The sequence below is a fragment of the Pteropus medius genome, unplaced genomic scaffold (assembly GCF_902729225.1).
Source record: "Pteropus medius unplaced genomic scaffold, Ma_sr-lr_union100, whole genome shotgun sequence".
NCBI classification, from domain to species: domain Eukaryota; kingdom Metazoa; phylum Chordata; class Mammalia; order Chiroptera; family Pteropodidae; genus Pteropus; species Pteropus medius.
In genome coordinates, this window is record NW_024355008.1 from 10573036 (window position 1) to 10600484 (window position 27449).

A 27449-nucleotide genomic window follows, 5' to 3' on the forward strand; every position below is an offset into this window, starting at 1 on the left:
TATTTTAAGGGATATGGTGTGTACCAGTGATGGAAAGGTTTTATTATCTACATTTAGTGCTTCACAGGCTGTGAACCAGTAAAATACTTGGTTGCCTAAAATGAAATCATTTTAGGAGGCTGATACTGAAATAGATCAGACAATACCTCATTACCACACATGTAGGAAAGTCCTCTACCTGCCTTTTCTTCTGTCTTTCAGGTAAGACAGAAAGCAGAGATGCTTTTTACTTTGTTGGGATGTTTCGCATCACCAACATCGAGTTTCTTCCTGAACACCAACAGAAGGAGTCCAGGGAATTCCTGTCAGTGGCACGAACTGTGCAGCAAGTGGTGAGGTGATGGGGGAGGGGGTGAGAGGCTGGGCAGGGCAGGGTTGGGGCGAGGGGACTGGGTTGGAACAGTCACAAGTGTCACACTGTCCAGGGAGGGCAGAGGAAGCAGTCGGAGGAAGACTTGGAATTTAGCTTATTGTGGCCATAAGGAAGAACTGCTTATTTGATAGAATTGCTTGTTTATTTATTTTTTTTCCGCTGAAAGTGAAAAGAAATAGCTCTCTAAACTTCAGTTTTTCTCAACTGTAAAATAAGAGAATTTGATCAGGTGATCTTTTAAAATGCCTTTCAGTACTGACATTACATTTATTTCAACCTCAATGCACTGGCATCTATTCACTTAAAAAAAACTTTCTCATTAAAGAACTAGTACATATTTATTAGAAAAAATTAAAGTATAAAAATGTAAAATGTGTAAAATAAGTAAATAAAAGTGTAAAGTATAAATTTAAAAGTATGAATAACGTATAAAGTAAAAATTAAAGTGTAAAACTTATTAAAGTATAAAAAGAACATTAAAATCTTCTTTAACATCAAAGCCCAACATAGAGCCAACTTTTATTCTGTACCACGTAGACATAGAGGATAGTTCAATAATAAAGTATTAGTAGGTATTCAGTTTTATATCTGATCTTTAACTCAACATTAGGTTGCATATTTCTATGCAAGTATTCTTTTAAAAAACATGTTTTAATAGCTACAAAGTTAGCAAATCCATTTTTATTGGATATTTAAGTTGTTTCCAATTTTTGCTATTATCGATCATGCTACAATAAAACTTCCACATAAATTGTGTGTATCTCTGATTACTTCCTTAGTTGATTTCCTAAAATTATAACTGGCCAAATAAAAAACTATCTATTCATGGTGCTTGGTACATATACCAACTAGAAAGTTTCCTCCAATTTGTATCTGCACAGTAACGAGAGTGTGGACTGCACAGTGCTAGCTGCTGCAGTGACAGGCACATTACTGTGCAGAATGAGAAAGGACTGTGAGAGAGAGCAAGCAAAGACAAGAGTGGGTGTAGTGGCTCTTGTTTATTGAAGGCTTTCTATATACCGGGTATGTTGCTAAACCCTTTATCTTTAATATATATCAATTATTCCTCAAATTATCCCAGAGATAGGCATTTTGATCATCACTAGTTTTTTTTTTTTTTTTTTTAAGAAAGGAAAACGGGGGTGGGAGTGGGGGAGTGGGGCAGTGGGGAGAAAAACACCATGGAAGTCAATCACGTGCAGGTAACGTGTTCCGTGCTGCATGGTGAATTTAAACTCCACAGCTCATATGTTTTTTCCACTATGCTATATGCGCTGTATTATTTCTAAGGTTGGTTGGTTCGTTTTCCTCTTGGGCAATTAGGTGAGTGATTTTGATATTGTGTAGGAAGAGAAATACAGGAAGAGAAAAAGATTTGATAGATGAGTCCGTTTGGTTTTAGAAATGCTAAGTAAGGCAGGGAGGGTAAGTTGATGGAAATAGCTCTCCATTGAGAGCCAATTATGGAGTTTTAAAAGGGTTGGTTGTCTCCCTAGAGACTTTAGATGGTGAATGGTAGACCGGCTGTGGGCGCCACCCGCCCCCTAGTGGTTAATATAGGAATGTATTCTTATTGCTACAGGAAGTAAAAATTTATTTGAATTCAAGAAATAATATCTGGGTTTGGAGTTAGAGGCCTTTAGTTTGAACTTTGTTTTTCTCCTTGCTAGCTAATCAGAGCTTGGGCCTAGAACATGCTAGGTACTGTGAAAGGAAGCCAAATATGAAAGACTTCAGACACTTGGGTTCTTTTGCAGGTGAATCTGGTTTATACAACATCTGCCTTCTCTAAATTTTACAAGCAGTCTGTCGTTGCAGATGTCAGGTAATGTATGTTCCTAGCTTTTAGGTTTCTATGTTTACTGCTGTAAATTCTTCTCAAAGCCATGAAAGCACCAATATATCACCACTCACAAGTAACTTCTTGGAGGTTGTTATGGATTAATGCCCTTTTAGCACAAGAGTGACCCAACTGTTTGCTATGCTGTCATGCCAAGTTTTTCTCCCAGCTAACAGAGCCTGCCCTCTCCCCATGGCTGGGATCTCATACCCCTATATTAATGCTGCTGGGCAAAATAGTCATAAACATGGCAACTATAATGGATGGAGGCAAAGATAAAACATAGACCAGTATTTCTTAGAATATGTTCAGTAAAAAACTGGTCAGCAGAGATCTTCTGAGACAAAAAGGACCCTGTGGTCAAATAATTTTTAGGAATAACTGTGTGCAGGATACTGAATCTTACTTTCCCCCACCCCCAATATGTCTGCAGAGATTCATAATCCACTTTGGCGTGTTAAAGGCACTGAGAAGTTCTGGAATAAAGCAATTTGTTTACTTTCCTTTGCCTTATTTTCCCAAGTTTTTTACTATAGGATATTACCTTATATTATTTTTCATAGAACATATATTTGTGCAGTTAGGAGCTCTCGCTCCCGAGTCACTGAAAACCAAACTGGGCTTGCTTCCTGGATTTAACGCTTACTAGTTGTGTGATTCTGAGTTATAGTTGGCCTTAATTTCCTTATCTGTAAAAATGTAATAATAATAGGATCTTCTTCATAAGGTAATATAGGATAAAGCTAATTTAGCACTGTGTATTGATACTGTGAGTTATCAAAAATTATAACTTGTTATTTATATTAGAAGTGAATACTGATTAATATTCATAGAAATAGTATAGTCTCTATGGAGATGAAACTATGCACTAATTGTTCTAGATTTGAACTCAACACAAGAAATCACACACGATGATGCTTTCTCTTTCCAATCCCCACAATAGGAGTCAATGACTTCCTAAAGAAGGAAGTTATGTTCAGTTGAATGATGTGCTTGTTGACCTTACCTTGAATTTATCAGTTGGGTCACTGGCTTCCTATAAAAGTCTATTTCCTAAGAGGTATTCCTGAACAACTTTTTCTTTTCACTATAGCAGTAACAACAAAGGTGGCCTCCTTGTCCACTTTTGGATTGTGTTTGTCATGCCACATGCCAAGGGTCACATCTTCTGTGAGGATTGTGTGGCCGCCATCCTGAAGGACTCCATCCAGACGAGCATCATAAACCGGACCTCTGTGGGGAGCTTGCAGGGTCTGGCTGTGGACATGGACTCTGTGGTACTAAATGGTGATTGTTGGGTAATTTTCCTTTAAGCATTCCTTCCTGCAGCACTCCTGACACTGTCATTATTGCAGTCATTATTGTAATGAAGTATGCTCTTTGGCAATTTCAGTGGAACAGGATTAGTTGAAGACTTTGGAGCTATGTTGATAAAGGAAGTCATTAAATGTTACATACAGTGATTGGACAATAAAATTGGTGCCAAAATATATATGAAATTGAGTTTAACATAACAACCCCTTCCTATATTTAATCTGGCTTATTCAAACTAAGGTGCCAAGGAACAAAGTCCTGGATAAGGAAAAATTTTGCTGAGCTTTATCACGTCTTTTCCCTCATCCAGACAGAACTGAATCTAGGTTATGTAGTGTTGTCCAGTACTCCAAAATGATCCGCCCCACAGCCCTGTCAAAATGCAAATTGCATCAATTTGTTTTGACGATAAAGTGGTTTAATTATTGTGTAACCCCAAATATATGTGGCTTGCTCTTTTGATTTAAATTATATGTATGCTGGGCATATAGTATGTGGCTGATAAGTATTTTTTAATGCATGAAAATTCTGTACCACATATACTATATATTTCAGATATAGGACTAATTAATATGACTAATAATTATATTTGCTTGGTTGCTTTTACTTTTACAAATATTTAAAACTTGTTACTATGGATGATTTCAAGCATACAAAAGGAAAGAGAATAGTATAATCGACTATCATATACCCTTTACGCTTCGACAACTGTCCACTCATATCTGTCCTATTTAATTTCTAAATACCTAAACAACATCCCCTACCCTCACTGGATTATTTTAAAACAAATCTCAGATATGTTGGATTGCTTTTAAAGGACTGAAATATTTTTACTGGGCAAAATTCTAACAAAATGAAATGCTGGGACTGACAGTCTCTTTTCTATGTGTTTTTCTTTTTAATGCAGCTGGGTTTCGGTCAGATTACTCTTCGACTGTAGGATCTGGTAAATTATGGCATGTGGTTTCTTCCCTCCTTGTATCCTACCTCTTCTCCCATTGCCTCCAAATCAGTATATTTTTTGGCTGTAGTTTTTCTTTTTAAATCATGGTATTTGTTAGTGTTCTTTCAGTTGCAAGCAACAGAAATATACTCACACTGACTTAAGCACAAAAGAAACTTGATAGACTCGTACAACTGGGACATACTTGGAATGATCTATCTTCAGGCATGGTTGGGCCCAGGTCCTAAGATAAAATGCCATTAGAACATTGCATCTCTGCTTTCCTCTGTTGAGGCTTCAAGTGGATTCTTCCAGTGTGGTGGTGTAAATGGCCACTAGCAGATCTAAGCTTATAATTTCTCAGTTTAGCAACCACGGTGGAAAAAACTCAACATATATTTTCTGATAGTTCTTGCAGAAGTTCTGGGGCTGACTCTCATTGTCTTAGGTTGGCTGACCCAACTTCTTTGATTGTGATTGGCCAGTCTCAATCACGTGCCCACCTCTACAGTTAGGGATGAGTTTAACCCCTGTCAAACGATATAGATAGGGTAAGGATAGTTTCTCAAAGTAAAATCTAGGTGCTGTTATGAGGAGAAAGGGTTGACTCCAGGCTAACAAAGACAGCAGATGTTTTCCATGCAACCTCTTTTGCTCACTACTCTTTTATAAAGATTTCTAGAAAAGTCGTTCTTAAAACAAAAGTGCTGTCTCCACAGACAAAGGCTGTTCTCAGTACTTGAATGCAGATCATCTGTCTTTCCGCTACCCTCTGGAGATTTCTGCAACCTCGGGGAGGCTGATGTGCCACTTCAAGCTGGTGGCCACAGTGGGCTATCTGATTCGTCTGTCAGTAGAATCTGTCCAGATTGAAGCTGACAACTGTGTCACCGACTCCCTGACCATTTACGACTCCCTCTTGCCGATCCGGAGCACCATCTTGTATAGGTATTCTGCAAGCACTCTGGTTGGCGAGTAAAAATAGTTTCTACAACATCTTTCTTTTGTAGTATCTGTGTTCTCCTTGGATTTTTTAAAAACCATTCTCGTGTATACTCATGAAGTCAATGACTGACCCATGCCTTATTTAGTACCCCCTGTATTAGCCTACCAGACACAATGCTTGTTTTTCTCTTGTAGCATATAAGGGTTAAAATTAATATATCAGAAACATCAGTCAATATACCTGAAATATAACAGATTTTTAAAAATTTTACATTATATTGCTATCACTATGAAGCATACTGTTTCAATAAAGTATGAGGATAAATATTCTATGATGATTGCATAGAATTAAACAACTACAAAATTTTTCTAATTACAAAGATAACACTATGTTCATTGCGAAAGGGAGGTCAATCAGAGAAAACAATATCAATTATTTCACAATACCATAACCCGGAACAAATATCTGTCATATTTTTGCATAAATCCTTTCATTCACACATATATGTAATTACACATGCACACACATATACATACTCTAATATTTTTTACTTTATGTAATGAGTTCTTAATATTTTGTTAACTTAATAATAATGGCTGGGTTTTCTTAAGAAATTATCATCTGTTTCTCACTGCGCTAAAAAGGTACATGAATTTTCCTATTATTCTTAATAGTGTTTATAAATATGTGTAACAATATATTCTGTATGTATGTATTTATATTTTGGGGATGAATGTGCATGTTAAAAATCCATACAGTATATAAAGATATGCAGTGAGAAATAAGATTGCCACTGGTTCTCATTTCTCAATCATTCCTATTGGTTTATTTAGCCTTCCAGACATATTTAGTTGTTATCGCATTTAATCCTCACTACAATGTGAGTATATTATTATTACTACTACCATTTCATAGTAGAAAAACTGCCATTTATGAAGACTTAGTTTCTTGAATGCCCAGTTTTTCAGCCAGTTAAATGACGGAACTGAACTTCAAACCCACTTTTCTTTAGTGCAGAGCCAATGGCCTTAGCCATTAAATACTCCACCACTCTACCTCGTTTGCTGTCAAGGAGGGTCCAGTGATGGCCATCTAGGAAAATTCAGTAGTTACTGGACAAAAATTTCTGTACTTTTATCAGCTCCCCTCCATCTGTCATGCCCTGTGGCCACTAGTTGATGAAGACCTGGCCGGCCGAGTCTGATTCACAAGAACTGTGTGGATGGCCCAGGAAATGTGTGGATTAGTGGTGGATGGAGGCTCACTTCTCAATAACTTGTTATTCATGTACTCTTGTTTTGTTATCTGCTTTCAGAATTTGTGAACCCACAAGAACATTAATGTCATTTGTTTCTACAAGTAATCTCATGTTGGTGACATTTAAGTCTCCTCAGATACGAAGGCTATCAGGAATCCGGGCATATTTCGAGGTCATTCCAGAACAAAGTAAGTCACACACACCCCTTCCCCCCTTTTTTTTATTTGATTCTCCTGTCTGATCTATCCTGAGGTCAGAAATATTCGTTATAATGTTCCTGTCTGATCTCTCCTGAGGCTGTGTTATAATACTAGTTATTTATTCAGGGACCCTGATTCAGGGTTCAGTCAGAAGAGAGAGATCATAGTAGTTATTTTAACAGAGAAAATGTAATGTAAAGAACTGTTAATGTAGCATAAAGGTATTAACTAGGTAACTCAAAAGGCAAAAAGAAAACTATAATGTGTAACACACCCAGAAAACAACTACTACCTGTCAGTCTAGAGGAACGAAGGAAAGCATTCAGAATGATTACGTTTTAGAGCTTAGAGGAGGGGTCTTTGGAATGAAACTGAGACCTCTGAGGACGGGTTATTGCTCAGCTGTTCATGACGTCTCTGAATTCAGAAGCAGATATTCATGGAGCTAGGACTCAGACATTTGAGGAGAGAGTGCCGGACAGCCAGGCTTATATCTTTGAGTGGAAGTTGGAAAAACTGCTAACAGGATTCAACTGTTACAGGAAGAAAGTGAATCTGCAGGGGTGATGAAGCGTTGCTGGGGTGACATTCCCAGGAATAAGAGGCGGGAAGTCTGATTTTCCTTTCTCCAGGTTTCTAGTTTACTTTTAGCACTCCGTATTGGCAGAGCCTCATAGGAAGCTAGGTGGTAAAGGAAGGAAGTGGTTTGCAGAGTCTGAGCCCCATCGTTGCAGAACAGAGAAGCGTTGCTTTGGAGCTCAGTAACTAGCACATTAGACTGTCTTTTGTGACTTCTCATTTACAGTAATGCATGTGAATGCCATCCTAGAAAGTGCCTGTGAAGCAAAACCTCAAGGAGTTAATGGATCTTTCTAGGTCACAGTGAGCAAAAATGACTCCCCCCATCCATTCTTCTCTTTTTGGCTTGGGTTGATAAAGTAAAACAAAACAAAAAGTGCCTTCACTGAAACTCCAGTCTCTCTGTGATATTTGTTATGGTTGATCAGACCTTGCAGGTCATGTCTTGGTAACATCTTCGTAAATATCAGTAAAGCCAAAGGGGTCAGAATGGCAGATCAGGGTGAGGAGGAAAGAGGATTCGACATAGCTAAATGATGACAGCTATAGTTTCATTTATATTTTAGGGCAGTGCTTATTTTGATAGTGGTTTTTGTTGTTGTTGTTGTTTTTTTGCTTCAAATGATTACAAAACCAAATATAAAACGGATTTATTGTATAAAATTGAACTAGGTATTTTGAGATATTGTTGGGTTGAAAATTATCTCTAACTCCAAATGTTAAAAATGTGATTTTCTCAGAAATATTGCAGTGGACTTTGTCTATTCACTCAACAAATATTTATTGAGTATCAAATGCCAGGAATGATTCTAGGTGTTAGAGAAATGGCATTAAACAAAATAGATGTAAATCAGTACTCTCAGGGAACTTACACTCTAGCAGAAAGATGACCATATCAGTAAGAATAGATATTTAGATTGTCTTATTTAAACAGAGCACCATGTTATGTAAACTGGATATATTTCTTTAACAACAAATATACACTCATTTGAACAAAATAACTCAGAGGCTTTAAAAATATATATTTAAACTATGTTATTCAAGAAAGTAATAGCATCTTATAGATATAGCCAAAAAATATGTGATTTGAAAACAAATATAGGATATGAACAAGTAGTTTAGCTATACTTCTGTATTTCTTTTTGTAAAATTTAGTTTAAATTTCAAAAATTATATATCCTTTTTAATCAAGGAAGCATGCATTTGTAGTTAAAGAAATATATGCAGTGTATTTCCCATACTCTCACAACTGTAAATCATTGTGTGTTACTGGATTATTTTTTTTTTTCAGAGTGTGAAAACACAGTATTGGTCAAAGAAATTACTGGTTTTGAAGGGAAAATTTCAAGTCCATATTACCCAAGCTACTACCCTCCAAAATGCAAGTGTACCTGGAAATTTCAGGTAGCCTAGTTTTACCACTATCTTAGAAAAATAGTTATCCTATTTTTAGTAGCAATTTATTTTTGAATTAAATTACCTTTATTTTTAAATTTAATTACTGAAAAACCATTAGTTAATTTTATAATATTTAAAACTTATTGAAATATATTATCAAAACATGATAATTTCTTGTAATTTCAGCCCTATGACCACAAATTAACTGCCTTTTGCAGACTGGGGCTTATTTTTCCAATTTATTATTTTGCTTGTTTGTATTAAAAATGAAAAGATATTGTTACAGGATCAAAGAAGTTGTTATTTTATTATGGTATCGATCATTTGTTAATTTTTAATTACTTCGTCATTGACATTATAATAAGAACAATAAAGAAATAATAAATTGGATTAGGTGATATATATTTCAGTTTCATAAGCAAACCAAAGTGCACATTTATGTGAAATATATACGTCTCTCTCTGGTGCCAGACAGAGTGTTCTTATTTATTTATTTATTTTTTGGTTTGTTCGTTTGTTTAATCTTAGTCTGTAAACTATTTTTCTTTCTCTAACTATAGTATCATGTGGTGGGAAATAGCGCAAAATGTTACCTTTGCTCTTTTAGTACATACATTTTCTGTGGCATAGCTATTAGATGTAAGCGGCAAGCAGCATATAGTTTGTTTTCATTCAGCATGTTATTATTGAATACCTACTATGTGTCAGATAGTATTCTAGACACTGTGATCCATAAGATGAGACGCACACACAAAAGCTCTGCTCTCACGAAGCTTACCATAAGGTAGGGGGAGACAGGCAACAAACAAGTGAAATATATATAGTGTGTTACAGAGCTATGGAGAATGTTAAAGCAGGGAAGGGGGCTTTGTAGCTGAGTGAGTGGTGGGGTGCACAAAGGGTAGAAAATCAGGGATTTGTTATCTTAAATAAGATGGTCAGAGAAAACCTCACTGAAAAGAGATATTTGCACAGAAACCTGAAAGACAATCTTACCTAGGATAAGAGTGTTACGGGCAAAGGAAACAGCTGAAGCAAAGACCCTGAGGCAGGTATGTTCTTGGTGTGCATATGACTTTGCAACTAAGTCAAATATTTTAAATAATTTTATTATGCCTAAATGTACATTTAGTGTCAATGTCTTGATGGTATGCATCCTTAAATTTTTTTTTATCGTCTATGGCCATGCCACCCTGAACAAGCCCGATCCTGTCTGATCTCAGAAACTAAGCAGGGTTGGGCCTGGTTAGCACTTGGATGGGAGACCACCTAGGAAGACTGGGTGCTGTAGGCATAAAAAATAAGGGATTGTAAGCTGACAAGGTCCTTGCAATCTGTGAGGTCAACCAAGGGTTGCTTCGCCCTTTACAAAATAATTAAAACATAAAGGTGCTGGACTCTTGCTCGCTTGCTCACTACCAGGTTCTTAAGGCCTCAGGGCAGCAGAATCTCAGAGCTTCAGGTGACTTTCAAGTATGAAGGTTGGGGAAAGGGTGAGGGAAAGAGAAGATGAAAGGAGGGGTTGGGGAAGGAAGAGAGAAAGACAGAGAAAGACAAATATCTTATGATCTCACTTATATGTGGAATCTAAAACAAACAAACAAACAAACAAACAACTCATATACATAGAGAGAAGAGACTGATGGTTGCTAGAGGTGAGAGTTGGGCAAAATGGGCGAAAGTGGGCAAAATGTAAAAACTTCCAGTTATAAAATAAATAAGTCACGAGGATTAATGTACAGCATGGTGATTATAGTTAATAATAATTAATATTATTATCTGTAGTTAATAACACTGTATTGTATACATGCAAGTTGCTAAGAGAGTAGATATTAAATCACAATGAAAATATTTTAACTTTAAAGAGATGGATGTTAACTAAACTTATTGTGGTCAGCAGTTTGCAATATCTATAAATATGAAATCATTATGTTGTCCACCTGAAATTCATAATGTTTATGTCAATGATAGCTCAGTAATAATAATAAAAAAAAAGAAAAAGTAGGATTGAGTTACAAAGTATTGCTACAAACTTAACCGTACTGTATGTTGTTTTCAAAAGAAAAAATGAATAAAAAAAGTGATTTAATAAAGTTGAAAATAAATGGATGGGCAATATTATACTAGGTAAATGTAAAAAAAAAGAAAGCAGCGATCACAACCTTAGTGCCAGGCAATGCTGAAATTGGACAACTTCGGTGAGAAGAGGAAGGTAATTTATAATGACAAAGAAGGAGAACCACAATGAATATCTAATTATGACAATTATTATGCACCAAAGGAGATAGCATTAATACTTATAGATCAAATCCTATAGAACATACAAAGAGACATGGACAATGCATAGAGAAGAGATTTTAATTTCTTTCTCTTAGTTCATGACAGAGATAGTGGGGGACAATAAATAAGGCTAAGAAGAGTATTAAACTATACAGATAATGAGAATTATACACACACACACACGCAGAAATTAACCTCTTTTTTAAATCACCTTGGAGCACTGATAAATTCGATCACAATGAAATCTTTAATAGATTTTAAAAAATTAAAAGCAGTGTAAGCAATAAATAATTTTTTACCTAATTAAAATAGAATTAGATGACTTGAAAGTAGGTAAAACAAAATTCTACTCCCTGGCAATGTAGGAGCTCTCAAATAACTCCTGGGTCAAAATGAAAATTAAAACTAAAATTGTGGCATATCAGACATAATGTATGTGCAGATCACACATTACTATAAGAAGGTCAGTTGTAGTGTGTGTGTGTGTGTGTGTGTGTGTGTGCACGCACACTCATATGTATATGTTCTGAATAGGCAGCTCCTTCTCTCGTTTTATGTCTTCTGAGAAGACCCAGGGGTGACTCAGTAACTGCCTTCAGGAGTAACCAGTTTTCATAGAAGGAGGATGCCGATTCATTTCTCATGTATCTAAAAAATCTGAATAATGCTTTAAATAAATTTGTCATTATTGTCATCTAAGGAGGAAAATGTGTACACTCATTAACAAGTGGATATTTTCAAAGTTAAGCTCATTTAATAGGGTAAGACTGAAACCTGGAGATGATCTACTGTGTCCCATGTCGCCCAAGTCTCTCAAACTGGGGCCTTATAGCTGCTCCCTGAGCACTGGCTTGTCTACATTTCTATTATGTTCTCTTCCTCATTCCAATTTGCTCAGGGGAAGTGATCTACATAATTAAAAGACACAGGGCACAAATAATAATGCCCTTACAACAGCAAGACAATAGAGTGAGTTCTGAGTAAGGTAATGGAATCTTAGTCTGAAACATATCCTAACTTATGTTTGTTTTTCAGACTCCCCTATCAACTCTCGGCATAGCACTGAAATTCCATAACTATTCAATAACCAAGAAAAGTGTGAAAGGCTGTGACCATGGATGGTGGGAAATTAATGAACACATGTAAGTGGTTTACATATATGAGGAATCTGAAGATTACTGTTTACAGATAGAGAAACTGAGGAATACAGGAATTAAATAACTTGCTCAAGGCCACTCAGTTAATAATTGACTAAGCCAAGATTCAAACCCATGTCTTATGATTCTCAAGTCCTTGCTCTATGCTGCTGGGCTGTATATGTGCACACTCTACACTTCACAATAGTTTGGCAGATAAAGTCTTTCAAACCATGGAGCCATGGAAGAAAATAGTAACTAGGAGTCTTGATGGTAGAAAAGTTAGAAACCATTAGGTAATTCTGTGCAGTAGGAAAGTCCCAATTGACTTGGTTGTGCCCTGAGGCTGGGACATGGGTTGAGGCTGATCACAGAGAGGCTGAGAGAAATCTAGATGCCTGGGTTTTCTGAACCAACCGAGTAGGTCCTCACTCTCACCTTTAATTTGTCTTTTTTGTTGTTGTTATTGTTTATTTGCTTCTAAAATTATAATAGGTCTTGCATTAGAAAGTATAAGATGTCTTGTCTTGGCAGCAGAACAGCTTCTCAGTTTACTTGGTAAGATAAGAACCCTTGTGGTAACCTAAGGGATTTGCCTGCAAATCTTTGTTTATTATTATTCCATGAATGAAACTTCTCCTTTTCTAAAAGATTTTTACTGAACAACAGCCTTTTATTTCCTTTAGACTCTTAGATTACTTGCTAAACAGTCATTGGTTCTTTCTTCATTGGAATAGATTCTATCTGATTTAAAGGATCCATTTCTTGGATCCATTATTAAGATGTGGCTTGTACTCCTTTTGGAAGTGTTTTTGGATCAGGGGTCTGTTATGTAAGAAGCAGAAGATCTGGGTTCAAATTCCAGTCCTGTCATTTAGTAGCTACATTAACTAGGACACATTTTTTTTTTAACCTCCTTGATCTTCAATCTGTAAAATGAGGTAATAATTTCTAGGTAATAAGGTAGGTTTTTTAAAATAATTCAATTAAATAATGGATATTACACATCAAGAATATTAGCTGTTGTTATGATTAATAAGACTGCTTTGGAAATGACGTCGGGTGGATAAATACTGTAGAATGTGCCCCAAGGCTTTAAGGATTTTGGTATTCCAATTAGAGGTATATATATATATATATATATATATATATATATATATATATATATATATAAAACAAACCTTTACCCAATTAGAGGTATATATATATATATATAACAAAACTTTACCCATCTTTTGTAAAGTTGTATACCCAAGATAGAGCTGTGCTTTGAAAATGAGATATTCTCCCCTGCCCCCGCCGCCCCACCACCATATCAACAATACTACCACCCACAATTTTCATATGGAGGAACTGCTGAAAGGCTTTACCCAGAGATAAGGTTGGCCTAACCAAGAGGTGGTGCTGCCAAAGTGTGAGCAGGGACTCCTTCCAAGTGATGCCAGGAAAGCTTTCTGCCCTAAATACTTTTCTTGAAGGACCAGCTCTTCACTTATCTTATGGGCTGGCTGAAATCCTACCAGATTCCTTTGATATAAGCTGCACCCTTGGAATTTAACATGCCAGCCCTTCTCATTATTAGTTCTTTTTATCTAAAAAGAAAAGACTCTAATTTAACTAATTTCCGATACCTTGCTGAGAAATTAATGTAGGGTGTTGGGTTTGTCATGCGGAAGGAGGAAAACGTAATTCTGACATCAGAAAGCCCAGCAATCTCCAGTTAAGAGAACAAGGGGATGGGATGAGTATGCTCAGGAAAGTTTGAATGCAGCATATGAATCCGAAAAAACTGGAAGGCTTTCCTACAAAGCTTTAGCAGAGCAAGTTCCTAAGGAGAAAGCTGTTGATGTGCTAAAAAAGTGCTAGAGTTTAGTATCGGCAGAGCTGCGTCCAAATTCTGCTTCTACTTATTTGCCATTTGAACTTTAACAAATTGCCTCACCTCTTTACACTTCAGTTTTCTTACCCCTACATATAAACTAACTCCTGTTGGGTTTCTCCAATCTTTCATTTTTTTAAAACTTTTGTTCCATTAGCCCTGACATGGCCCATTACATAGTGGTCTTCTCTAAACTGCAGCCCAAGCACGGATTCAAAGATCTTTTTCCTTCTGCCTCCTCCTTAACATTCGAGTGAGGCTCATCATTGCAAGAAAACTCTAGTAAATGTTAATGGAGAACACAAATAAAATCACAGTGAGACACAGATAATTAATGATCACCATGTTTTTAGAACACAGTTTATATTTTGACCCCAAGATGACCTGTTAGAGTAGGCTCTGACCTCAAAAACTTGACTTGGCTTTTCGGTGCCTCTCAGATTCTGGCTTCCATTTGGCCAGGTGGCCACCTGCAGCTGTTATCTCTTCCTCATATCCCAGGTGCTGGTCTATTAGCCTATCAGGTCCTTCGCTTCAGCCAATTGCAAAAAAAAATCTTTCTTAAAATATACATGAACCTTGAAATCATAGGTTACCTCTATGTTCCTCCCACTGAATAACAGTATCTGATCCATGGAGCATACACAGTTCCCAAAGTGCTTTGGGGGCCTAGAGTGATTGACATTCACAGATTCCAGTGATTGGCATTCACAGATTCCCCCATCAAACCTTGTGTCTCCTGTTTCCTTTTGAGACCTTGTAGGTTTTGCCCTGGAAAGAGCCTTGCCTACATAGGGCAGAGGCCTAACTTAGCATAGGCTCCCCGTGTAATAAGACTTCATGTTCCACTAACCATACTGCTCATGTAATAATTACTAACAGGAGGGACATTTTCTCTTAGGTGATGACAAGTAAAAAAAGTTGAGATAGGGAAATTTGTAGATAAACATTACTACTTCGAAATTTTGCCAAAGGACAAGCCCTGAAGTGCACATCAGATTTCAATTTAGTTTGAGATAACATTTTTTTTTTTGCTGTAAGTATTGCTTAGATTCTTTGAATATTTTCAGCCTGAGTTTATGGATTCTACTATGAACTATAGGTAGGTTTGTGGGCAAAAGCAGACAATTCTTATTAATACAGTCATTTACACCAAAAAAAAAGAGAGAGAGAGAGAAAGGACTAGGAGAATTAAACTCACGTTTCTTCTAAGCGTTGGTGAGAAAAGCTAAGGATAATAGTTGTTAGTACTTGTCTTTGCAGAGGAGAAAGTCAAGGGGGCAGAATTTACTCAATCACAGACACTTAGCATAGAATAGATAACTGCTGTTAGCTCTACCATTAGCATCTTGCTTATGAAACCCAGAAAACCAAAGCATTAGTGAATTCATTGTCGGTAGGAATGCAGTTGACAGACCCTCAGGTCGTGTCCTCTGGCTCTTGTCTCTTCAGGTACTGTGGCTCCTACATGGATCATCAGACGATTTTCCGAGTGCCCAGCCCCCTTGTTCACATTCAGCTTCAGTGCAGTTCAAGGCTTTCAGACAAGCCACTTTTGGTGGAATATGGCAGTTACAACATCAGTCAACGTAAGCCTGGGATCAATGCTTTAGAAAACCTTAAAAAGTTGGGTAAAGGGAGGCTAATACTTTATAACTCTAAATGGTGAATTTAAAGGAATTAAAACTGCTTTATTGCTGCTGGTTTCTGTTATATTTTAATTTTTATTATAAATAAGACATAAATGAATATATAATGTAAATTAAATCTATAATAAATAATATGTATTATTTATGTATTTATTGCTGCTATAGTTTAAGTTATAGAAAAATAATATAATTGTTATTATCGGTTTATAATTGAAAAATAGTCTGCCACATTATTCCTAAAATATAGAAGAAATCCATTTTTTGATTTGCCGTTCTTCTTGCTAGCCATAATCTGTGCAAATATGATGTTTACACCAACATTTAGTAGATCAGAGGCCAACAGTTGTGACTCACTTTGGCCTATGAGAGCTGGTTGGCCAAAGAGAGCTCAACTATTAGCCCACGGACTGTCAAACTTCACACTGAAAACCGCTAGAACAGTGGCCAGGAAGTGGTCAGTAGAAAAGGCAGAGACATTGTTAGAGCTGGAGAGAGTAGATACTGACCTGCTCAGGAAATTCTTGGCATTTTATTTATTTATTTATTTTGCAAACAAGAGTTTGGTTTTATTTTGTTTCCTCCAATTTACCTCAGGCAGTTTTCTGATCAAAATAGACTCTGTTTTGAAAAAACAGTGCACTATCAAGTCCTCTCACAGGAGTCACCCTTTTCCATGGCCTTGACCTTTTAAATTATGCTTTAAAAGACAGAAAAGTTAGGGTTAACCATAAAAGACTATGAGGATACGACTTGAGAGAAAGCTCTTTTAGGCCATGTCCTTTTTTGTTAATCCCTAATATACCTGCATCTGGATTTAGGGTATTACACTTTTGAATTCTAGATGACATGACCCTTGCACAGAGCACATTAGAACTTCCAGCAAGGACACAGGTACATAGTAAGCCGTCTTATTTGTAGTTGTTTTTTTCAAACCATGAATATTTTCCAGGAACTCATCCTCTCCACCGTATGCCACTGAGATAGTAGTGACCTGACCATGCACTCTCTCCCACTCTTTTGCTCAAGGGGAGTGTCTTAGCCCATGTAGGCTGCTATAACAAACTGCCACAGGCTATGTAGCTTAAAAAGAACAGAAATTTATTTCTTACAGTTCTTGAGGCTGGAAGTTCAAGATCAGGGTGCCAATATGATCGGGTGAGGGCTCTCTTCTGTATAGAAGACTTCTATCCTCTCATGGTAGAAGGGGCTAACCAGCTCTGTGGGGCCTCTTTTATAAGAGCATTAATTCCATTTATGAGGATTCACAAACATTCAGGAGAGAGCAGGGAGAAAAGACTTATTATTTCTGTATATTTGCGATAAGCCCAGGAATAATAATTCAAGGCCAGGGAAGCAATCTTTTACTATTAGCCTGGTTGACATGGGAAAAAATGATGTACTGGGAGGTAAGAGAAAGAAGTCTTGAGTTTTGCAGCCAGTCACTAATCTCTCTAGGTCCATCTTTCTAAGATCTGTGGTTACTAATACATTTTGAGGCAGAGATTACTCAAAAATGTAATTAAAGGCCCAGACTCCTCAGAATAATACATGTGATCATAGAAGATTCAGAGACACCAGAATCCATTTATAATTTCCTGGGGGCTCTAAAGACTTTACATTAAGATTTCTGGATTCTCTAAGCTATCTTCTAACTTTCACTTTTTTGAGCCTATGATAAAGCCAGAGAGCTGTCAAGGATGGAAGTAGGTGGAGTCTGACTGTACATGTGACCTGGTTGCAATGTTGACTCAGAGTTTCTGGTGAATTTGTTTGCTTTCTGTGTTCTTCTAAATTCTGCTTTGTTGTTTTCCAATTATCACCTATAATTTTGATCTAATGGAGAAGTTATATAATTATTAATTATTACGGCTAAACTGTCAAATCCTTAATCATGTAACACTTCATATTTTCTATTAATGTGGCCTGGTGACTTTTAGGGACCCACGCAAGATTTCCAATTTTTTATTGTCTGTAGCCTGTCCTGTTGGATCTTTTAGATGCTCCTCCGGTTTGTGTGTCCCTCAGGCCCAGAGGTGTGATGGAGTAAATGACTGCTTTGATGAAAGTGATGAACTTTTCTGTGGTAGGTAATCAAGATTTTATTATGATTTTCTTATTAAATGAATGACTTCTCAAAGCCATTGTTGCTGCTGGTGCACATCCTGGGTCTTTGCATCTAGCTATTAACTGTTGCTGAAAAACAAACAACCCCCAAACTCAGTGGCTTACAACAATCATTTATTCTGGATATGCCTCTTGGGTTGTCTGGGATGTAACTGGTCTAGGCTGGGCTCAGCGAATGGCTCTATTTCAAGCAGCGGGTCCTCCTGAGTTTGGTTCTTCCCAGGTTGAAGTCAAGTCTACTCCTTATGGCTCTTCTTCTCATTGACCTAGTGGGCTAGCCAAGAAGTGCTAGAAATAAAGGAGAGGTGAGCAAAATCACATGGCTTTTCTTAAGTTATGGGCTTGGAAATGGCACACCATCCCCTGTGTCACATTCCATCAGTCAAATTGAGACATGTCACTGACTCAATTAGTCAAGGAGAAAAGAAGTTTATTCCTCACAGTTTGGGGTCATGTCAAGGGTCAAGGTGCATAATATACCACAGACAGTCACAATCTGTGGCTAATAATTTAATCAACCATAATCTTAAATACAACCATCCTATTTTATTTTATTTTATTTTTTCCATCCTATTTTAGAGCATAAATCTTTCACCTAAAGATAAGCTCAGAATCAGCTGAGGAATAAACTCTTTCAGCATGCTCCTTTGTTGAGCACAGGTATTGTGAATGAAAGAATTATTATTATTTTTTATCTGTATAGTTTGCATCAATATCACATTTATAATGACTAAGGTGTGGGGTATTGAATTTCCCTATTTAGGGCAGAGAATTTCTCTTGGTTTTTATTACTATTTGCACATCATTCCTGAATCTATCTCTAGTTTCAGAGAGAAATATGGGAGTTCACTGGATGTATGACACCACTGGCAACACTTTCTGCTAAGGATTCAGAGTCTAATGCAAATTATTGTGATGGTGAAACTATTTGATCTCTTTCATATACTTGTATAAATATTACAGTTAATAAAACTGTGAAAAATTATATTCATAAAAAATAACCTTTAACTCTACACCTTTTTTTTTTAATTGACAAAACAAAACAAAAAATCCTCTTTTATGATTTATTGGCTTTTTGAATTTACAGGGTCTTCGATTTCTTAAGAAAATAAGTACTGACCATAATACAGTAATTGAGGTTGCTTCTGTTTTTTACATTGTTATTGTTACCTGCTATGATGCTCCAAATAAAGGTAATTATTGTGACTTTATAATAAGAGCTGTTTTTTGGGTCATCGTTATTTCTTATTATGCTATTTTGAAAGATAGTCTCTAGGAGTCAACTAGACACTCTTAGAGAGACTTAATGAACTATTTAGAGCAGCACTGTCCTTTCCCTGCCCCTCACAAGAGATACTTCTGAAAAAAATGGGAGCAGGTAACAAAAATGATAACTTTCAAAGACCAGAAATATCTAAGGAATCATACCTTCTAATAGTGCTTGCTAATATACTGTGCCTGTCACTGATATAAAGGCAGTTTTTGAAAATACTCCAAAGAAAAGCTGAGATAGATTTACAGAGGTATTTCCCAGTTCAGGAAATGGATCTCTCAGGATAAAATAATTTTAAAGAGAATTTTCTCTACATGTAGACTACTAATCTATTGTCTGCTAAAATTTCACGTTCATTAATTCATTCAACAAACCTGTAGCGAGTACCTACTATTTAGTCAGGGGCCTGAGGTACAGAGAAGAATCAGACAAAATCTCTAATCTCAGGATACTCCCACTGTGTAGATGAGTTCAATTTTGATAAGAGCTTATGATTTTTTTTCTCTAACATAAAATCTTAGGAAGCATTTAATTGTGATTAAATAAACCATCATAGTTTAATATATACATGCAAAAGCAAAAATCAGATCTGACAAACTCAAAGTGCTAAGAATTACAACAAAGTTTAAACATTTGCTTTTCTCCATGGATGCGTTAGTTTTGAGGAAAACACGCTTTTTATTTTTTGTAAGTCATCTTAACCCTTTGCACCTTTACAGGGGCACTACTGGTCATCAGAGTCCAGCTGATGTCTCAGGTTCATGAGCTTTCTGTCTGTTCTCATTCTAGTGACTCATAAACCTGCCTGCAATGCCAGCTCCTTCAAGCAGCATGGCCCTCTGGTCTGTGATGGCTTCCGGGACTGTGAGGATGGCCAGGATGAGCAGAACTGCACTCAGAGTGAGAAAGAATCCTCTGCACTCTGCTGTTCGTCTCATAAAATTCTTTTAAGTCAGAATCAAAATACGTCTGACAGGATTTGAATAATCAACTCATCTCAGTTTTCCCAGGTCTCTCCCAGTTTTAGCACTGAAAACCCCATATCCTGGGAATTCTCTCAGTCTTAGAAAAAAACGGGACAGATGGTCACTCTAACTGGGGTGGAGTGTGTGTGTTTATGTGTGTGTGTATGTTAGTGTATGAATACTGGAAGATATTCATTACTTAATTTTTTTAATGCTGCCCAAGACTAAAGGATGCGTAGGTCCTGATGTACAGAAAATTGCTAGACACTGAAGAGGGAATAGATGGGACGTGGTTTTTTCTCTAGCCCCTGCAGAAACATACACTGCCAGGGTTGTGAACCAATGTGCTAAAATTTACAAAGTCTGTACACTCTCTTGCCCCAGTGGTATAAAAGAACTGAGTTTATGAGGATTTGTGCTCAAAAATTATCTTGGTGAATAAGACAAGGTAATAACAGAGAGGCCATGGCCTAAAGCCACTGATGTGGTCAACTGCTTTGCATCTCACTTGCAGTGGAAGAAGGGAGAGGCCCTAGGACTGATTCTCAGCAGGTGTGCCAGGCTGCCTGCCTTCCAGTGGCTCTATACCAGGTTATTTCACTTCTATTTGCCCTGTTTCCCAGAGCAGCAAATACCCATCTTGTGCCTAAGCCATCCTTTGTAGAGTTCATTGTCATTTGCTCAAATCTGTTTTTTTGTTTTTTTGGGGTTTTTTTGCTAGGAAGAACTCCTTTTCCTTTTGTTCATTTTTAGGCATTCCATGTAACAGTAGGACTTTTAAGTGTGGCAATGACATTTGCTTTAGAAAACAAAATGCAAAATGTGATGGGACTGTGGATTGTTCAGATGGGAGCGATGAAGAAGGCTGCAGTGAGTAGCAATGTCTCTTCTGATTCCTTCTATTCTCTCATCAGTATACCTATTTTCATTTTCATTCCCTTCTTGATGTAATCCTTCTGGCAGAGGTTGCCTTAGGCCCAGGGAAGAATATTGGTGAACTGAATCTGAAATTGTTTCTCAGAATTAAAAATGCTGGAGTACATTTCATATTCTTTCTTGAAAATAAGCATTAATGTATGAGAAATTTATAATGAGAACCCCACTTTCTAATAAGTAATCAAAAATAAGTTCTTAAATAAAAAATGTCTGAGAAAAGAAAGACATACTGGCACATGGTGGATGACTTTGTTAATTATGCCTTATGTTAGATCGATATCAAGTGCTAGTTCTTCCTTTAGCTATTATTTGAGAACTGTAACCTGCCATATGTTATTGTTACTTGTGCTGCCTCTAATCTGCCATGTGGCGACATGTTAACTCAATATCCTTATCAATACTATTTACACTGGAAAAGAATTGCTCTGATAACTAGTTTTTCTTAATAGGTTTTCAAATTCCCAAATGCTTTTCTCAAATTGGCACAACTTCAAAGACATCTCAATTCCGTTTTATTTGGAACTAACTTTTTTCTTTCTACCTAACAACCTAAACCCCATGGCTGCTGTTCATATCAGTGCAGCTGTTACTAACAGGTCCCCTCCTCCCCTCACATTATTGTGCAGTGACTGTCACAGCCCCTTTTTCAGGAGGAAGGGAGTGGTTTATTGGTGCTGGTGTTGCCTCTTCTCTAGATAAGCAGATTTCAGTTTGCTTACCTGGTTAATCAGTTACCTACCCAGCACTAAACCCGACTTTATTTCACTTTTCTTTCAAGTCTGTCTTTAATTACATGACCCTTCCTTTCCCAAAGGCTGCAGCAGGAGTTTCTCCACTGTCCACCGCATCATCGGGGGCACTGATACGCGGGAAGGGGGCTGGCCCTGGCAAGTCAGCCTCCACTTCATTGGGTCCGCCTACTGTGGAGCCTCAGTCATCTCCAGAGAGTGGCTTCTCTCTGCGGCCCACTGTTTCCATGGAAACAGGTAGGGCATCTCAATCCTTACTCTAAAGTGACACACTCTGACCTCAGATCATACCTCTGCCTTCAAGTTGTGGGAAGGAGCTCCCTGTTGGTGAGGCTCAATCAATCCAATTGTTTTTTTTTTTTTTGACATTAGTTGTGTACCAAACATTCCTTCTAGGAACTATTGATATAAAGAAAAAAGAACAACACAAAAGAACATCTAGAATGAATAAGCTTTTATTAAACTAAAAAAATAGGATAGGGCTTTCAAGTCAAAGGGAGCAAACCTATGGAATGTATGGAGAATGTGGAGGAAAGTGAGCACTGGGGGATGGCTGGAGTGTGGGGATCCCTTTTAGTAGTGGGAGAGTGATGATTTTGTACCAGATTTTCAATTTGATGGCATGAGTTCCTATACCATCAACCAATTCTACAATATCAGCTGAGTTTCCTACAGTTCAACTCAATTCTGGCATTACCTACCTGGAGACAATGTCATTCCCACAAGTTAAGGCCTCAGTCCTACAGGATTGCTCTCTCCCCCATTTCAGATGCTAATCACAAGTCCAGGTTGTCACCTATATTTCTGACTGATTAACTATAGAAGCATACTCCCTCAGGTCCCCAGCGCCACCCACGAGATGTCAGCTAAGCAAATTAGGGGCCACTGTCTTTGGGCTCTGTCCTTATTTTTCTTCCAAAGCTTCCACATTCTCTTCACTCCACCAGAGTAAGGCTGCTGCACTGGTGAAGATGGAAACCTCACATGGAGACTACAAGACACTTAGTGACTTTGTGCAAGGCCACAGGGGTCAGGATTAGAGTTCTGGAAGAACTAACAGGGATGTGGTCCCTGTGAAAGTTCATGCCTGAGTGGTTAGAGTGGTGATCTTTAAAGCTTCTGATAATTGCAAAAGAAATGGCATTAAATTTTTGCTTATAGTCCTTTGATTTCTAATCTGTCTTGGTATTTATACCATTTGAATTTGGCAAAAGGATTCCCAGACCACTGTCTTACTGACCCTGGCTGTCTCCAACAGATACCATTGTCAGCGCAAATAGGAAGAATATAACATTAATTCTAGCCATTAACATTCTTGGCCTGTGTGTGATTCACGGAATAGCAGTGACAAGAAAATTTCCAGCATGTTGTTGAAGATATTTTCCGGAACATAGCTATCATTCACCACTCTTACTACACCTTACTTCATCTCTGGTAAAGAGACAATAGAGGCTCAGAGAAGTCGTGCTTCTTGCCACATCTGGAGACAGAGCCAGTGACTACGATAGGGATGGAAAGTCAGGCCTCTCTTTCCTCAGCCCTCATCTCTCTGCAGAGTGCTTTTTTCACCATGTATGGTTCATTGAGCCACTGACTCCATACCTCATTCCTTTTCTACCAGGCTGTCAGACCCTACACCTTGGACCGCTCACCTTGGGATGTATGTGCAGGGGAATGCCAAGTTCGTCTCCCCGGTGAGAAGAATTGTGATCCACGAGTACTATAACAGCCAGACCTTTGACTATGATATCGCCTTGCTACAGCTCAGTGTCGCCTGGCCGGAGACCCTAAGACAGCTCATTCAGCCAATATGCATTCCTCCTGCTGGTCAGAAAGTGCGCAGTGGGGAGAAGTGCTGGGTAACTGGCTGGGGGCGAAGGCATGAAGCAGGTGTGTACAAACGAACAGCCCTCCCTTCCAGATAATGACTTGTGCTGATGTAGTGCTTTAAGGTTCATGGAGAGGGTGTTTGTACATGGTCTCATTTGAGCTTCCTAACAACTCTGAGAGGTAGAATGGAGGGTATTATTATTCCTGTTTATGATGCTTTCCCCTTAACCCCCCAAAAGCAGAACCCACCTCAAAAGAGGTGGAGAGTTTATGAGCATGGTGGGATTGAAAAGATAGTTTGAGCCATTTCAAATTCTGAGGGGTTTGCTAGGTTTTCCAAGATAAAATAGCAAGAAATTCCTCCTCATTTTTAGGTATTCTTTTTATTCAAAGAAGTGATTCATTTCATAAAGGAGAAAAGGACACACACACACACCTTATTGTGTCAGCTCATAGGCAGCTGTCTGAAGGATTGTGCAAATATGTGTTACACAAGAGCACTGGCCAAGGTGATGAAAATAAGGGATGAAATTAGCTGGCCAGACTGTTAATTCAGGCCTGGGCTTACATTGGCCTAGCATTGGTCCATATCCCCAGAGGGGATAACTTTTTCATTACACACAAGGTCTGAGTGTATGGTAGGGAAGCCCTACCTCTGCCCTGCCAAGGTTTTCCATGGTTGAGTCTAAATATATAGCAAGGAGAAAGCCCAAAGCTTGGTGAGCATCTCCCTAGGGGTAGTGCTGATACCTTCCATTGATCTCTCAACTACCTCGGATTCCCTTGTAGTCATCTCCAAGGGCTGACGACATACATTTTCTGTACATCTTGACCCTCACTCTCATCTGTGCTTTGACACTCTCTAAAAACTCATTGTGGGCAGCTTTTCAAGTGCTCACTGCCTTCATTTAGTTGTTGAAGTTTTGATATTCACCTCTAGTTTGGGCCTGCTGAAGTCTCAGTAGATTCAACAAGGGAAGTTGGCTAACTGCTTGAACACCTGTGACTTATTAGAATTTTAATTACATTATCATATATCACAAGATATGTGAATCTATATATTTTCCTCCAAGAGAGAGTCTACTCAACTAACTTATCAGGAGACATTTTCTTTACAAGCATGAGTGTGTGTGTGTGTGTGTGTGTGTGTGTGTGTGTGTGTGTGTGTGTGTATGCATAGGTGCACGTGTGTGTTTACTTTTCTGAGTCATCATAGCCAGACAGGTTTAAAAAGAAGTAAAAAGGCTATATCCAAACTGTTATGTTTTTATGGTTCCTAAGGCACTCCCATATACCAGTCATGCTGCTTCACTCAACCAGCAAATATTGATAATAACTGTTGCTGACTCACAGTCTTACTGAGAGCAGGAGGACATGGTACAGTGTCTCAGATGATGGAGTCAGACCTTGGGTTTGACTCCTGCTCTGTTACTTGCTAGTTGTGTGCCACTGGGCAAGTCCTCTAACTTTCTAAGACTCCATGTCTTCATCAGGAAAATGGAATTTATCTACAAAAATTATGAAGATAAAGGATATTGTGAATAAATTGTTTAATAAAGCCCTGAATAAGATAGTCATTTCCATGATTTCTGTCTCCAATGTGTTTTCCAGACAATAAAGGCTCCCCTGTTTTGCAGCAAGCAGAGGTAGAGCTCATTGACCAAACCCTCTGTGTTTCTACCTATGGGATCATCACTTCACGGATGCTTTGTGCAGGTGTCATGTCAGGCAAGAGAGATGCTTGTAGAGTAAGTCATCTTACCTTTCCCTTGCCTAGTATGTTATATTTTCTATAAATACTTTCATGTTTAATCTGTACAACACTGAGAAATAACTAGGACTGGTGCTTCCCTTAATTCAGATATTAATTATAAAACAATTGTCTAAGATCAGGGAAGGGTGATTAAATAATTGGGTCTATAAAACTCAGTTTTCTAGTCCCTATGTATTTTCCTTTAACATTTAGAGAGTGAGGTCAACATTTATCATTCTGCCATTATTTTCTTATAAGCAAAAACAAAGCAACACACACACAGTGTTTCCGAATTGTTACCTAATTCTTTAGCAGCAACCATTTACCTTCCAAAATAACAATGTTTTTATTCACTTATTCCTTTGACACATAGACTGTGGGAAAGGAAAGATGAGTGGGAGAGTACGCCTCTGTCATTTCCTGAGAGTGATAAAGTTGTAGGTCACTTTTGGGGGGACATTTCTCTGAGATGCGGATTTCAATCTACGCAGATATCTAAATGATTGCCAAAAAGTGAACAAGTGATTTAGGGGATGAGGAGGGCAATGGAAGCTGTTCCCATATCTTTCTACAACCTTAGTCACCATGCCACAAAAACCTCATCTTATTATAGTAATGATTTCTATCTTCTAACTTCCTATTTTGTGGCAAGCACTGTCTTTTACATAGGTCCTTTACATAGATTTATTTTGTGACAAGCACTGTCCTTTACTAGGTCCTTTACATAGATTTATTCAAATAAGTTTTCCATCTCCATTTTATAGAAAAAGAAACTAGGGCACAGAGTGGGTAAGCAAATTGTCCAAGTTCGCATAGCTAGTAAGTAAATGCTTGAGCTAGGATTTGAACCCTTATTTCTCTAATGCTGAAACTACCATATTCTGAGTGCCTCCTGCAGCTAGTCCCAGCTAATCCTATTATATAATCCTGTTTCATGTAGCCACTAGGAATTACAAGTTAAATTAGACTTAGTATAGTTGGTGTCACAATAATTTAAAAAAGAGTCCATTTTTTTTCTACTAGTCAGAATTTACCTAATCAGGTTTAAAATCGTGGGGGTGGGTAGAGAGGCAAATTTGAAATGCACTTTTTTTAAAATCTTTGCCTCTGATTAAGTTGCAGCTTTACTTATACTCCAAAATGAGAAAATAAAAATCCAGATATTACATACTGTAGGAATCATGTTTAAACTTTGAATTATTTCAGCCTTTGTTTGTGAAGTTGAAATATCAGAAAGGACTCTCAAGTGAGTCTATGACAGCTATCAGCCAGCGATCCTTAGGGTTGCTTCGCTGGACCTGGCTAACTAAACGGTATCTCTTCTGTTTTCTTCCTTGAGACCATGAGCCAATCATTGAAGCTGCATGGGCCAGAGGTAGAGGTAAACCTTCCAAAGTAATCATACTTCATAAAATTATTGTAAAGATTAAATGACCCAAAACAGTGCTTAACACATAGCTCATATTAAATAAATATCTATTACTACTACTACTACTACTACTACTACTACTACTACTACTACTACTACTGAGGTTTATTATTTGTTTGAGGGTATGTGAGATTTTTTTCCCCTACAAGAACATTCTAATCTTACTCTTGGCCTAAAGAATCAAGTTTATCGTGATGAATATAACATTTTGATTACAGGAAGAATAATTCTAAAAAGACATTAGAAGTTAACACTTCCCTAAACTGCATAATAATTGGCCAAGCAAACACCTGTCAGAATGGAAATTTTGAACACAATCCATTAGACACCTTAATGATAAAATTAATGACAAATGTACTTCATACTTACATTATCTTTCTGTGTAGGGAGATTCTGGTGGACCTTTATCTTGTCGAAGAGAAAGTGATGGAAAATGGATTTTGACTGGCATTGTTAGCTGGGGACACGGATGTGGAAGACCAAACTTTCCTGGTGTTTATACAAGGGTATCAAACTTTGTTTCCTGGATTCATAAATATGTCCCTTCTCTTTTGTAATAGCACAAGTTGGATTTTTAATTGTGATTTATGTG

The 27449-nt window shown here is 37.6% G+C and overlaps 1 protein-coding gene and 1 pseudogene across 1 annotated transcript; both read left to right on the forward strand.

Moving 5' to 3' along the window:
* The first annotated feature begins 205 nt into the window (after window positions 1-205).
* On the forward strand, window positions 206-27442 carry TMPRSS7 (transmembrane serine protease 7). The gene is made up of 15 exons (XM_039856810.1): window positions 206-332; window positions 2134-2201; window positions 3310-3503; window positions 5193-5421; window positions 6735-6865; window positions 8748-8860; window positions 12170-12276; window positions 15602-15738; window positions 17774-17881; window positions 19985-20095; window positions 20914-21030; window positions 21911-22082; window positions 23467-23735; window positions 25287-25423; window positions 27244-27442. The coding sequence occupies exons 1-15, from the start codon at window positions 240-242 to the stop codon at window positions 27412-27414; spliced, it is 2157 nt and encodes a 718-aa protein (XP_039712744.1). The 5' UTR covers window positions 206-239; the 3' UTR covers window positions 27415-27442.
* LOC120598242 (uncharacterized) lies at window positions 10030-10148 on the forward strand (annotated as a pseudogene).
* Window positions 27443-27449: the final 7 nt, after the last annotated feature.

What these genes read in the sequence shown, in the direction of transcription:
- TMPRSS7 (XM_039856810.1), top strand. Translation starts at nt 240, where the DNA reads ATGTTTCGCATCACCAACATCGAGTTTCTTCCTGAACACCAACAGAAG. An exon ending in CACTGTTTCCATGGAAACAG is followed by an intron (nt 22,083 to 23,466) that starts GTAGGGCATCTC and finishes CTTTTCTACCAG; the next exon opens with GCTGTCAGACCCTACACCTT. An exon ending in GCAAGAGAGATGCTTGTAGA is followed by an intron (nt 25,424 to 27,243) that starts GTAAGTCATCTT and finishes CTTTCTGTGTAG; the next exon opens with GGAGATTCTGGTGGACCTTT.